Source organism: Cydia splendana, chromosome 9 (assembly GCF_910591565.1).
Source record: "Cydia splendana chromosome 9, ilCydSple1.2, whole genome shotgun sequence".
NCBI classification, from domain to species: Eukaryota; Metazoa; Arthropoda; class Insecta; order Lepidoptera; family Tortricidae; genus Cydia; species Cydia splendana.
Window position 1 is genome coordinate 9,112,187 of NC_085968.1, and position 13,606 is coordinate 9,125,792.

At 34.7% G+C, this 13,606-nt stretch overlaps 1 protein-coding gene and 1 long non-coding RNA gene across 2 annotated transcripts; one reads left to right on the forward strand and one right to left on the reverse strand.

Annotated features, from left to right (window-relative positions):
* The first annotated feature begins 1,139 nt into the window (after window positions 1–1,139).
* Window positions 1,140–4,386, forward strand: LOC134793494 (ubiquitin-like protein 4A). The gene is made up of 2 exons (XM_063765074.1): window positions 1,140–1,297; window positions 2,411–4,386. Exons 1-2 carry the CDS (start codon window positions 1,250–1,252, stop codon window positions 2,813–2,815), a joined length of 453 nt encoding a protein of 150 aa, XP_063621144.1. The 5' UTR covers window positions 1,140–1,249; the 3' UTR covers window positions 2,816–4,386.
* Window positions 4,387–7,449: 3,063 nt separating this feature from the next.
* Window positions 7,450–12,287, reverse strand: LOC134793495 (uncharacterized). Its single transcript, XR_010144556.1, has 2 exons — window positions 11,624–12,287; window positions 7,450–11,022 (listed from the first exon to the last, which is right to left on the reverse strand). It is a non-coding gene; the product is annotated as an uncharacterized LOC134793495 (long non-coding RNA).
* Between the last annotated feature and the right edge of the window lie 1,319 nt (window positions 12,288–13,606).

The window sequence follows — 13,606 nt, forward strand, 5'->3', positions numbered from 1 at the left end:
AAGTTTTCAGTACCTTTTATACAAATAACATTAGGCATGCCTACCTATTACACTTTACACACAGATACACTACACTTTACATACGGCATTTTACACAGATTTCCAACTTGTATTCATACATTTCTTCGCGGTTAATTAATACGCTTTCCAGATGCGTTATGACTCGGTTCCTTCTGAACCCACTAAAGTTGTAAATTTCACTCTGGCTGCTTCAATAGCCGTTGCTCCGCATTTAGCACATTTTCTATGTGCATTGCTGTAATCCATGTAGGTACAGACTTACAGTCTTAAGTGGTACGTAGCGGTACACGTTGTATGTATTATTTAAAGAGTTAATAAATAAAATTTTCGTTATGAACTTTAACCACAGCAGTTGGACAGAGTCATTGACAAATATATTTTTTATTATGGTGGGTAGACGTACCTACCCTCCATATATTTTATGAACATTGATAAAGACAGTTGGAAGCAAATATTCATTATAAAACTTAATCGCATGTAATTAAGTTTTAAGCGTTTTAAGTCCCGTTTTATGATTAATATTGTATAAAATTCGTGATAATTTAAATCAGAGTTGGGAGCAATGTTGCTGTAGAAAAATGTTTTTATTTTTATTACTCGCAACTTTTTCCCGGAGGCCAACGCACACATAGAAGATTAAGGCGCACACATGCGCAATTATTTGGGGACATAACTTTCTTAGGAAGTGAACAGGCCTTGCCAGGAATATTCGAAATTCGGTAATTAAGTATTCGACCAAAACCACTACTCGTGGCATCTAACTAATACCATAATTTTATATCCATTCTGTCGCAACAGTGCGTCTTGTAAGTGTTTGAGGGGGCCTCTCCCTTCGGTCGTGTTTATCGCCATTCGTTGCGAATTTCCTACTTTTCGCACTTTGATTATTTCTTATTTCAAATTCCATTTAAATCTATTATTTGTACATATATTTCTGTAACCACTTTTTAAAACATTTTTATTTATCATTATTGGAATATCTTAGGTTTTATTTTTAGATTTAATAATAGTTTAATAGAGTACCTAAGTATAATGTATTTGAGATACTTTTGGACATCACTTTAACTGTCAAAGTCACTGACGTCTGTCCACTACTTCACTTGTCAGTGTCACTTAAAACTCATCACCGTGGGCTGCAATCAATAATTATAATATCAATAAAAATAATTTCCGTTTTCTTGGTGGCACATGTTTTAATCATATTCCTTTCGATAAACCGTAAATTACAATGAAATTAACAGTTAAGAAGTTGCAAGGTGGAGAGTGTTGTGTTGAGGTAAGTGTCCGAAAATCTCAATTTAACTTGTAGCAACTGTGTACGTATTAGAATATTGTTTTAAAGTTTATCTGGAGAGAAGCCAGAAGGTTTAGAATTTACGAGCTTTTTTTAAGCATTTACACATAATAAGTTCCAAGGTTTATGCCAAGAATGCGTCCAGATGTTTCACCACTTTCACCTCACCTCCCATATTTGCATAGGTTATACATTTAGTTATTTTAAACTTATGAAGACTATAAAATAACTATAGTACATTGTAGGAGAGGATGGAAAACCGCTAAAAGATGGACGAGTCGTTTGAGGGCCGACACGCTAGTGGAGGCCCTCAAATAATACGAGTCCATCTTTAACGTTTCCGGCCGAGGCATTACATAGTGCTTTTCACGATTACTGCGAGGAAATAAGAAAACATTTGCATAACTATAAGTACAATCCGCGATTTCTCAGGTAGCAAATTACTAGCCACTGCCTGTGCTGTCTCTTGAATTTCGGTAGGCGTCAGCGTAAGAATATCATTTTCTTCACTAGAAGAACTCATTTTTATAGCGAGCGTAGATACGCGTTTCTTGTATTTTTTAGTCAAACACAATTTACACTATCCAATTCAGTAAGTATTTTCAAATCCCGCCTTTTTTACTTTTTTTATCACTTTTAAGAGGCGTTTTTCTGTTATTTGCTTCAAACCGACTATAAACTTAGAAGCGTTTTTGCTAAAAAAAAACACAAACAGCTACAAAACTAAAAAACGCCTTAAGCGTGAACTGAATGGATAATTGTTAAAAAAAAATGAACTGAATGGTTATGACATTTCTTTCTCTTTCAAGAAATTGGTCCTATAAATAACCTAATTTTATTTTTGAAGGAAAAAGTTGCGCCAAAAAAGACCTTTTATTGATTTTTATGTTTTAAATGATACTCATTGCTGTAGCGAACCGTCACCAATGACAGATGATGATAACAATGAAACATTGTAGTAGTGGTGGTTCATGTGCTACAGCTATTGCCTACTTTCCAGCTTGGTTTTAGACCATCTATTGCCACATTTCCGAACAGTGGCGTGAAAAATTAGATTTCAGCCGACCTCTAGAAATGTGTTTTTGTTGTTTACAGGTGCTACCAACGACATCTATATTTGAAATAAAACGGGAAGTTGCTGGAAAATTAGCCATACCTGTTGAAGAACAAAAGCTTCTATTACTTGGGCGCACCTTAGCCGATGAACAGACTATTGAGTCGTATCCAACTATAAAAGACGGCACCAAACTCAACCTTGTTGTGAAAAAACCTGATGGTCTATTTGAAGCTTCAATGAAATACTTTAAAAAGTTGGGTATGACAGATAAAGAAGCCACAAATGCAGCTAATAAACTTCTAAAAATTGTAGAGGATAAGTTTAATAAGTTGTCTTGGGATGATATAGACCGGTTGTCTATGGATTGCCTTTTAGAGGAATGCGGCCAGAGCCGGCCAGTGGTTGAGAATGAGCCAGAAAACGAGGACATGTATGGTTTGTGACCCTTCCGGAGCGAATTGATTTACATCTTAAATCAAATGTTATAATGTTTATGGCTTTAAAAGACTACATTGATATTCATTGAAAGTACATTATCTGATGTGTTTTTAACAATGTTCATAAATCCTTATTGGTATTTTTTGAATGTCTTTTTTTTTCATGTATTTTATGCGGTATTCATATTTAAGGGCTTATTAAAAAAAAACCTTGTTTTTTATAAGCACACCTGGACAGGTTTTGCTCTCACTTTTTTATTCTATATATACAATCCAAATGAATTTTTAAAATAGGGGTCATTTTAGTTTTTTTTTGTAAATGTGTAGTAGCCTAATTCCCTCCGTTTGCCAATTTAAGACTTGTATGACTTAAGTTTTAAAAAAGTATACATAATAGTATGTTATTGCCATTATTGGCTAGTGCCCATACATATTTTTTGTATCATTCTTACCACAACATTCTTGTCCTTGTTGGTAAAAACACTACCTAATAAAAAAAATATTTTCATTTTCAAAATCATACTGGAAGATGATGCAACATAAGTCTTACATCAATACATTTTAAGCTGTGATGTTGTTGATCCCTTTAATACTTATGAAATATATTTATTCTGAATGTAGTAAATTTTAGTCCGGTACACTTATTTTGCAGTTGCATTGCCACATTGCTATGTTGTATGTTGTATAGCTGTATGTTGTTGATGATCTTTGTGACAAGTCAATTTCCATACAACTGAACACTCACAGCTCTTCATATCCAAAAATGTTACTATAAGGGCGGTTACACACTAGCGTTTTATACGCGCCTATAAGTTCGTTTGTAGAAACGCGTGTAGGCGTGTATAGACCAAATGTAGCGTGTAAGCGCGTAACGCTGAAACAACCGTACATGCGCAAATAAACGCTAATTTGTAACCACTCTAAAGCATAAAAGTTACTTAGATCATAGAGAAATATAAGTAAAGAAAGAGCGGTAACTCCATACATAAGTTTTCTTAAATACCAAATCGCGAGTTATTTCGTAGTAGACTTCTAACGTCAAGTAATTGAATTATCAGTACCTCTACTTGATACCAGATGTCACAAGACGAAAAATGTACTGCTAAAACAATTTACAACTAATATTATAAGCAGGAGAAAATAGAGTTCCGGTTATAATATTAGCTGAAAATTGTCGAGTATTAGAGTTTCGTTCGTCGCGACATCTATTGTCGACTAGCAGTACTGATAAATTCCGCTACTTAACGCTAGATGTCGACTACGAAATAACTCGCGTTTTGGTAAGAGAACTGATGTATGGAGTTACCAATCTTTCTTTAATTATATTTCTCTATGCTTAGACAGTATAATAGTTGTTCTTAATGCTTTAGGAACTGTAAATCGAGACATATTTAAGCATTCACGGCTTTAAAATTATTAAAAAATTTACAAACATTTTTGTTGAAAAACATCAAATAATAATAAACAAGTTTGTATGGAAACTGCAGTTAACTGTAACATTGTGTTGTGATACTCTATTATTTTATTTCTATGGACTGTAAATATTTGTTTACTGATAAGCTTTGATCGTTCATATAATTATGTATATTGAAAAGATAAGTTTAATTTGGAAAAAAATTACTGGAGACTGCTACCCCTGGAAGCTCAATTGTATTTGATGTAAGGTAAAGATCCCAATGATTGAAACTCGAAATTAAATAATTTACAAGCTATATTTCTCCTTTATTTCTATGGTATGAATGTCAGGTTTAACCTTTTGAACGCCACAGACGGCAATTGACGTCAACGCAATATCGTGACAACGACGAGACGGCATTTGACGTCGATCGTTTTTGATGAAAATCTACTGAGAAACACCTACTTTTAGGTTGGCATTATTTATTCACAAAACTAAATTTTACCCCCGTGGCGTCAGTGGCACGGTAAATGGATGCGCCGTTTGGCGTTCAAATGATTAAGGTATACTAACATGTTAGTGTCAAATTCAAGCACATTTATGTTAATTTAATAACATTAACCTTTTCGACACCGTGTCAAACCTCGGACCTCGGACGCCACGTCACCGAAGTGACAAAACTGAAATTGAACTTTATGCATATGCACGTGGGTCTATGTTGCTCTGTGGTCTGTGACCGATTAATTCGTCTTTGGCGTTGGACCTGCGGTGCGGATATATCGGTCATTGGCGCCCAAAAGGTTAATAACTCGGCGAGTAACAATGGATTTTTGATTTGCTACAAATAATGAATTATATAATATTTTGACTTCAATTGAACTGAAATTGTAAACAAAATTGATAACTGAATTTCATTTAAGTATTTCATATAAAATTTACATATTAGAAATATCTACATTGGTGGGCCTGTAGAGTCAGTCCATGAAAAGTCTGCAGCGGATTTGATAGCCCACGCAGTGCACGTGTTATTTTAAACGTCAAACTTCTATGAAATTATGACGTATAAATGACACTTGCACTGCGTGGGCTATCAAATCCGCTGCAGACTATTCTTGGTCGGACTCTATAAAAAATGTATTTTCAATGAGATGGCAGCAATTTAGACTTTTTGAAGTGAAAACCTCTTTAGCGGCGCTGAGCACTTTTTGAGGTGGGGAAAAAATGATAAACTCGAGACAGCGTAACGCGTAAGGCGTCTCTCCTCTCTTTCTACCGCACGGCGAAAATGTATGCCTGAGCCTGCTGTTTCATGTAGGCGGCGCAGGGCGCTTGCGTGACTTATGTCATGTGTGACGGACAATGTTATTCACGAAAGAACTTTAGTCATAACGTATCATAATCAGGTCAATTATTTAAAACTGGACTTTTATATTAAGCAATAAAGCTTAATGTTCTAATCTTGTACGGGCTGAAATACGAGGATCTCACAGTTACATTCTAACTTTATATCACTCCAATATAATTCAATAAAGCTACATCTTGATGAAATCGCAAATAAAAGTGAACTCTAGTACTGGTGAATAAAACTCAAAATATCATGACCAAATATATTTAGATGCGAGGTCTGCAAGGTAACTTTACAATTTCTATTCGAATTTTAAACAATTAACGCTACAAATTTAAGCTCACTGGCCAGCAATTTCGGAACTAGTTTTTCAATAGAAAGGAGGATGGGTCAATTATACATAGTGCTGCAGACATTTTGGACTAGTCATTGAGTTTTCACTTCTGTCGGCACTCCCGGAGTGCAACCCGTTGTTTTTTTTTAATTGATTACGTATTTATGTTGAATTAGATTCACTTCACCAGAGAATTTCTTTACTCAGAGGTTACATTAGAGGTGAGAAACCCGTTGTTACTCTCAACTACTGGGTAGCGCCTTAGTCCCTACCAAGGCAACTAGCAATAACTTCGAACACTTGCCCTAACCCACTGATTTTATGTGATATAGATCACATTTAAGACTTGTACAAAGTGCAATCTATGATACTTATCTATGCATATGTAACAGTTTTTTTTAATGTAATGTAATGATATATCTAAATATCTGTACCTATAAGGTAAATGTCCTTATGCTCAACACTCCCCTAAGTTGGAACTTTTAATATTAATTCATAGCAATATGTGTCAATTATATAGAATGTCAAACATTGGGACGCTTACCTTATATACTTAAAATAAATTGGTAAACATGTAATAGGTTTGAGTAAATAAAACTATTTTCGTTCGATTAATTTATTTTTTATTTTCATACTTTATAAAGTACAATATCATGGCAAGTAAATCATAACCAGTGCCCATTTAAAAATATGTAGGTACGTATAATTTGTTGGTATAAGTAGTTCGCGTTGAAATTAATTGAAATCATTTATTTCAAGTCGTTCATGCATTATATGCTTAAATAAAAAGTTTACGCGACAATAAATCAAGTACAGATCTTACATTTCACGAAGGTGTATAATCCCTGGATTCTAACGATTAATATTTTGTGAATAACTTAATAATAGTTATGATAAACGTTTTCGTTAAATGCAAGAAGTGTGCAGGAGGGCAATTTCGACTGCGGGATAATATCAACTAATCGAAATATCTCCCATGTTCTCCAATAGAGTCACACACATCTAGTTAATAATAAAAACATGGAAGTTATTTCGATTAGTTGAAATGACCGCGCAGTCGAAATGGCCCCCCGCACCTTATAAGAACGACGAAAATAACAACGCGAACATCCCGGCTTACACGGCACAATTACCAACGAGTCTAAATCATTATGTCAATATGGCAAATCATTTTTTGCAATACGATTTTGTCTTATTTTACAGTAGTGACATAAAATGTTTCACTTATATTTACGTATATCAGATGAGTGAATATTTTGCTTACTCTTAAAGTTGTGTTAAAGGGCAAAGTTTTTTCTTTTACGGTACTTTTTAGTTAAGCGGGAGAGGTGTTCAAAATGATCTCTACATGCTCTTACTTAATAATAATAGAGTTGTTCCAATCATTTTGAGTACCTCACCCGCTTAGCTTCTGCTGCTGACTGTATTTCAGAGATGTGACCGTATTGGAGTTATAGTTAGAAAGTTTGATATCTTTTGTCGCTCCAATGTGTTATTTAATTCGAAGGCTAAAGAAACATTTTACTGTTAGAAAATTGTTTTCGCATGATGACAGAACGGGCGGCGCAGTTTAATACAAATAAATTAAACATGACATGTGTGAGGCACTTCATTTAAACACAACTACAGTCAAACGATCACAACCTTACAATGAGCAATGAATTCACATCGAAACCACAATGATTACGTACAAGAGCACAGTGCGTCACTTAAAAAAAGTACTATAATGTATGTTAGGGTGGTATTACACCTATCCAATTTCTTTGTCCAATGTGTATTGCGTCTCACATTTTGCTTTAATGAGAGAGTGAGACGCACTGACACTGGACAAAGAAATTGGTCAGGTGGAATACAGGGTCATCAGCCGGAGAAAAAAAGACTGGTAATATAAGATGCACGTAAATAATAGAGATTGTCACCCTCTGTACAAATACAAGGTTGCGTTCCTCATCATTGCTTTAGATATCGCCACTTTAACTACTCTTTGCTTAAATCACCAAGTAAAAAAATGTATGTATCAACAACCCTTTTAATTGGCTTCAGTGATTAATTGTTGTTTTATTTTGTTTCTTAGGGTGGTATTCCATTTGTCCAATATCTTTGTGCAATGTGTATTGCGTCTCACACTTTGCTTAATGAGCTTTGCGCAATGAAATTGGACAAGTAGAATACCACCCTTAGGAATACAAATTTAACCCATTAGCACCCATTGTATCCACTTGGGTACACCCGGGTTACGGCGTTTGATTCTATTTTCTACTGCAACTCCCTAACATCATTAGAAAAATAGGTGGTTCACAAAAGTGAGTGTAGGCGATAATGAGTACATATTCGAAATATTTTATATTGAATGTCGCGTCGAAGCCCAATAAAATATACGGCACCGACACCTTGTGATGATGACGAAAGAACGCAAGTTAAATCTCTATTATTTATTTGTCTCTGGCTATATGTCGTTGTCGATATACAATTATAATACTTTAGTTCAGCAGGTAAGTAGTTGAATGACACAATAATGCGCTTGATGACGTCAAATTCCTTAGGATTACGATTACTTCATAAGTCGTTGATTATTTTATTACTACAAGTAGTTTACTTATAATTGCTATGTCCATTAGTCTTTACGAGGAAAATAAATGCATGTAATAGAGTAGGATACATTTTAAATTATTTGAGATGAACTTAACAATATAACCTATTCAAATATCGACCTTACTTTATAAGCACGAAGAATCAAAATGTAATAAGCCAGTCAGTTCAGTCCGCTTCAAATAATGTAAAGCATAAACTTATAAATATTCACTAGTTGGCACTTCAGGGCGCTTGTTTGAGAAATTTTCAGTTTAAAACAAAGCTAATGTGCCAATAGCATGACCGCCTACCTCAGTGACAAAAACATTAATTAAGCATATTACCCAATCAAGAAAAAATGACCAGAGCTTATGTAGGAACAAACAGAATATTTAAGTGGAAACAAGTCGTCCGCTAGCGGGGTAGCTGACGCGGTTGCATGGAGCTCGATAAGCAATATGGGCGCAGGCGCGGACCCGTGCGACGGATTTTACTTACAATGGTATAGTTGCTCGATTTGTAACTGGCCCAGAACGGCTAATCCTTTATCTATTGTTAAGTAAAACCGCACGTGCCTGACCTGCACCGGTCACTTTAACCGGTTATTGAATTACAACTGTACTATGGAAATTGCAATAAATGGAAAAATAATATGCCATTTCATTGCCCCTCTACCACAGAATAAGTAATTACTGAGTCGAGCGCTACAGAACCAATCTAAAATGTGTGATCGAGATGCGTAACAAAGGCGCGTTATCGGAGAGCGCACCTAGCCCGCGCTCAGGTGCCTATTAGAATCTATACGACCCTCTTTTTGCAGGTAATGGCACGTGCGGTTTTACTTAACAATAGACAAAGGATTAGCCGTTGTGGGTCAGTTACAAGTCGAACAACTATACCCGCGTGCGTGCGCCCGCTTCGTGAACCCACCCGCGCCTGCTAGCGGACACCCGTCGATGTTTTTGTCTCATTCACTGTTAGCTCTCATTTACATATCAATTGAAATACCGTTATTGTTGCATTATGACTTAGAACAATATTGTGTTTTCATATCATACATTTAGGATGGACCTTAAATAATTCACTAACGCTACAAGAAAGGATCAAATTTTAAAATGAAATAAATGTCATATACATATACTAAGAAAAAGAACGGTCGAACCATACTGTTCTACCTTAGGGGTGCCACGAAGTGCTTATACATGGAAAAATTCACCTATGCCGCTGTGGCCTGGTGGCCGAATGGCATAGGCACCTGCCGCGATAGCAGAGGACGCTGGTTCGATTCCAGCCTGGGCACTGGAGACCTTGGTCACTTTTTCTTAGTATATGACTTTTATTTCAGTTTATAATTTATACATACATATATGTAGCAGTGTTTCTACTTGGAAAAAATAAAAAAATTAAAATATTTACTGAAAATAATTTAATTTGTTCTAATACAAAGGATCAAGTTTGATCGTTTTTCTTGTAAACTATTTTGAGAGCGCATGTATAATAATTTTAATATAATTGAGCCTTTTCAAACTTCGAATTTACTTAAAATTAAACAAGCACCTCGTCATAAAAAAAAACCTAAATACATTTTGTGTTACAATAATACCCTCGTCATGTTGTCGTTATATCAAATGAATATACTTAAAAAAAAAAAGTTTAACCCCCTTATTCATAAACGCGCTACAAACCACAATTAGCTGATAATCGTTTGTCCTTTTCTGTCATTTTGACTTATGTATTAGTAAGAAAGGGATAAAACATAATTTAACCAAATCAGGCCCGTAAAGTTTTATGAATAAGGGGGTTATAATGTACTTAGTCAATAATTATTTACACTTTATACAACTTAATACCATGGCGTCACTTTATTAGCAGATACAGGGCTATATCACGCGGGATCTAATTATTACCTGTGGTCTGTGATTTTTTTTTATAAATATTTAAGTTACCATAGACAATAATCAGAGCCCATATACATTTAGAATCTTTATTTAAGGTCCGTATGGGATGGGATATCCTATAGGGTAAAACACTTAGATGTCATATTTAAGAGCCCATCAACGTGCTATGCATGCAACGTATAACAAATCATACATACACCTAAACCTCGAGAATCACTCTATTGATAAGTGGAAACCGCCTCAAAATCCGTTCAGTAGTTTTTGAGTTTATCGCGAAGAAACACACAAACAGACAGACGCGGCGGGCGACTTTGTTTTATAAGGTGTAGTGGTATATGTAATAACACTAATAACGTCAATGTGCGTGTGACCTACTTTCTTAGTTTTACTGACAATTTAAATCGTAATCCTAACATCTTAACTGACCAAAAAGGACGCAATGACAATTATTTCTATCTCACTCATACCATACAACCGTCTCTTTTGGTCAGACTGGTCGTGGAAACATAAGTAGCTGCTAGCCACCTATGGCCCAGCCATACAAATGCCAAAACCAAAATTTTCCAATGAAATTTTGAACCTATAGTGCAGGTAATAGGGTTGATTTTTATTTGTTTGAATATTTAAATTTCATCGAACTGAAAAGGTACCATAGGTAGGACCTTGGGCCTTATAGTGTAAACAACTTTATTTACGGTATTTGACACATTATGACTGACGTATATAGAGATGTAACTAACGCAAATCGATTGTCACAGCAAGCGATTACGATTGGATGGCACGTAGACTGAGGTATCGAATTGTGACGTATAATGAATTTTTATTTGAGATTTAAATAAAGCTAGAATTATATGGTTTTCCCGCAAGCTACCGGTCGGTCGGTGTATTTAATACACCGACCGAGTAGGTCGCACCCATTGTCAAAATTGAAACTAACTGGGGATCTATTTTAAAGTTTATTTATGTTATTTCTGTGTCAAATTTGTTGTCTGTTAAGTGACGATAAATATATCCATATTTACAGTTAATTATCCACCTTTTCCTTATTTTTATTAAAAGAAAAATGAAAAATTCATATCGATTTACTTAGACGACTACCGATTCATAACGATGGTGTTCGGCCAACCCTAAAATTAAAAAAAAAAGACGTAGAACGTAAACGTTCGCAGTGCAGTTGTTTTCCTTTGTGATTTCGATGTGCAAAACATTTTACGTAGTGTTGCTGTAGTGAGTGACAGACGTCAAATACCGTAAATAACGTTGTTTACACTATAGGAGGCTAGAAGGGCTTGCACATCAAATAATATACTTGCACATAATTGCCGCTGACACCACTTTCATCAGATCATTCAGAGGCGCAGTTTAGAGTTGTAAATTTCAATGAAGGTCTACCATCAACATTAAAAATTCTATAACCATTATCTGCCTCTCTATCGCTCGAAATTACAAGTAACTTCGATTATATAGACGCGGCTATACCTCGTTTTTAGGGTTCCGTACCCAAAGGGTAAAACGGGACCCTATTACTAAGACTTCGCTGTCCGTCCGTCCGTCCGTCCGTCCGTCCGTCTGTCACCAGGCTGTATCTCACGAACCGTGATAGCTAGACAGTTGAAATTTTCACAGATGATGTATTTCTGTTGCCGCTATAACAACAAATACTAAAAACAGAATAAAATAAAGATTTAAATGGGGCTCCCATACAACAAACGTGATTTTTGACCAAAGTTAAGCAACGTCGGGAGTGGTCAGTATTTGGATGGGTGACCGTTTTTTTTTTGCTTTTTTTTTGTTTTTTTTTGCATTATGGTACGGAACCCTTCGTGCGCGAGTCCGACTCGCACTTGCCAGGTTTTTTTTTAGCATTAGACAAAGGGAAAACAATCTTGACATGTCATTTTTTTTTTAAACTGTAAAAAAATAGTAAGTACATATATAATAGGCCTGATGACAAATTTTGAAATCCCTTTTATTATTGTCGGTACACTTGTATTGGTTCCGAAAAACACAATATTTCAGCTATACTCATAAGATTTAACATAGATAATTGCATTTTATTATAGCTAGTTTAAACTTCGCGCGAAAACGCCTCGCATGCCATTTGTGACGTCATTATTTAGTTGGTGGTAGGGTGGTAGACATTGTTTACATACTTACAGTTACGAATTTCCCTTGAATCCGAATGATATTGTTAATTCAGCACCATATATTACGATTAGGGATGATAAATACATTACAACAATTTATCACAATAACTCATTTTACACAAAAACTCTCACACGGTTGCAGTTTAAGATGAATTATTTAGATACATGTAAATTTTGAGTGAAAATCACCGAGCGCCGGTTTTACTTTTTAATTTTTCATTTTTTCTAATTACGACAGCCAACATGGCAATGATAGTTCCATTCAGCCAAATAATTAAAAAAGTTTGTTGTTGAAATATCGTATTATTTAGCATTTTATTTAAATAATAACAAATAGATATCTATTTTATATCGTGTAATAATATTTATTGGACGTAATAAATGTTTAGTGGCGAAATATTTTTTTTTTTGCACCTTTCGAACTCTTTGGTGAGGACGTATAGATTTCGGTCAATGAGGTTGTCTATGTTGCTCTAAGAAATATGTTATGGATTGATGACGTCACTGTTTGGAACGCTTCTGATTGGCGTTTCAGTAATAATGGCCGATTGGAGAATTTTGCACTTTTATTTTATTGAATATCTTAATAATCCTTCAGTTTATACTGAGATTGGGCCATTTTTTAGAATCATATTAACATATATGTTTCTTTGAAACCATTATTTCCATGATTCTTTGTTACTTGCAACAGGCCTATTGTTACATATCGTCGTTGCGCTTACCAAATCTGATATGTGCGAGATTTTAATCAAATGAATTAATACCAAACAAACAAACAAACAAACAAAATTTACTTTATTCATGTAGGCCTAGCAACAAGCTCTTATGAATCGTAATTAATCTTAATCTAATTATCAGAGCAATTTATTGATGTTAATATTATTCCATAATAAAATTGGATTATTATACATATCAAATTTAACACTAAAAATTTCACAAAAGGATCGTCAAACATTAAAAAGATTGTATAAAAAAATACTAGTCTAGAATTTCTAGAATAAAATCTAAATGTCAAAAAAAAGCATAAGTGACAAAAGAAGTAGATAGTATTACATCGGAATATCCATTTCCTCATCAATAATCAATTATACCTAATAAATAAATAA

Excerpts from the sequence above, each read along its gene's own strand:
- LOC134793494 (XM_063765074.1), top strand. The coding sequence starts at position 1,250 with ATGAAATTAACAGTTAAGAAGTTGCAAGGTGGAGAGTGTTGTGTTGAG. Across the intron at positions 1,298-2,410 it reads GTGGAGAGTGTTGTGTTGAG|GTGCTACCAACGACATCTAT; the intron begins GTAAGTGTCCGA and ends TGTTGTTTACAG.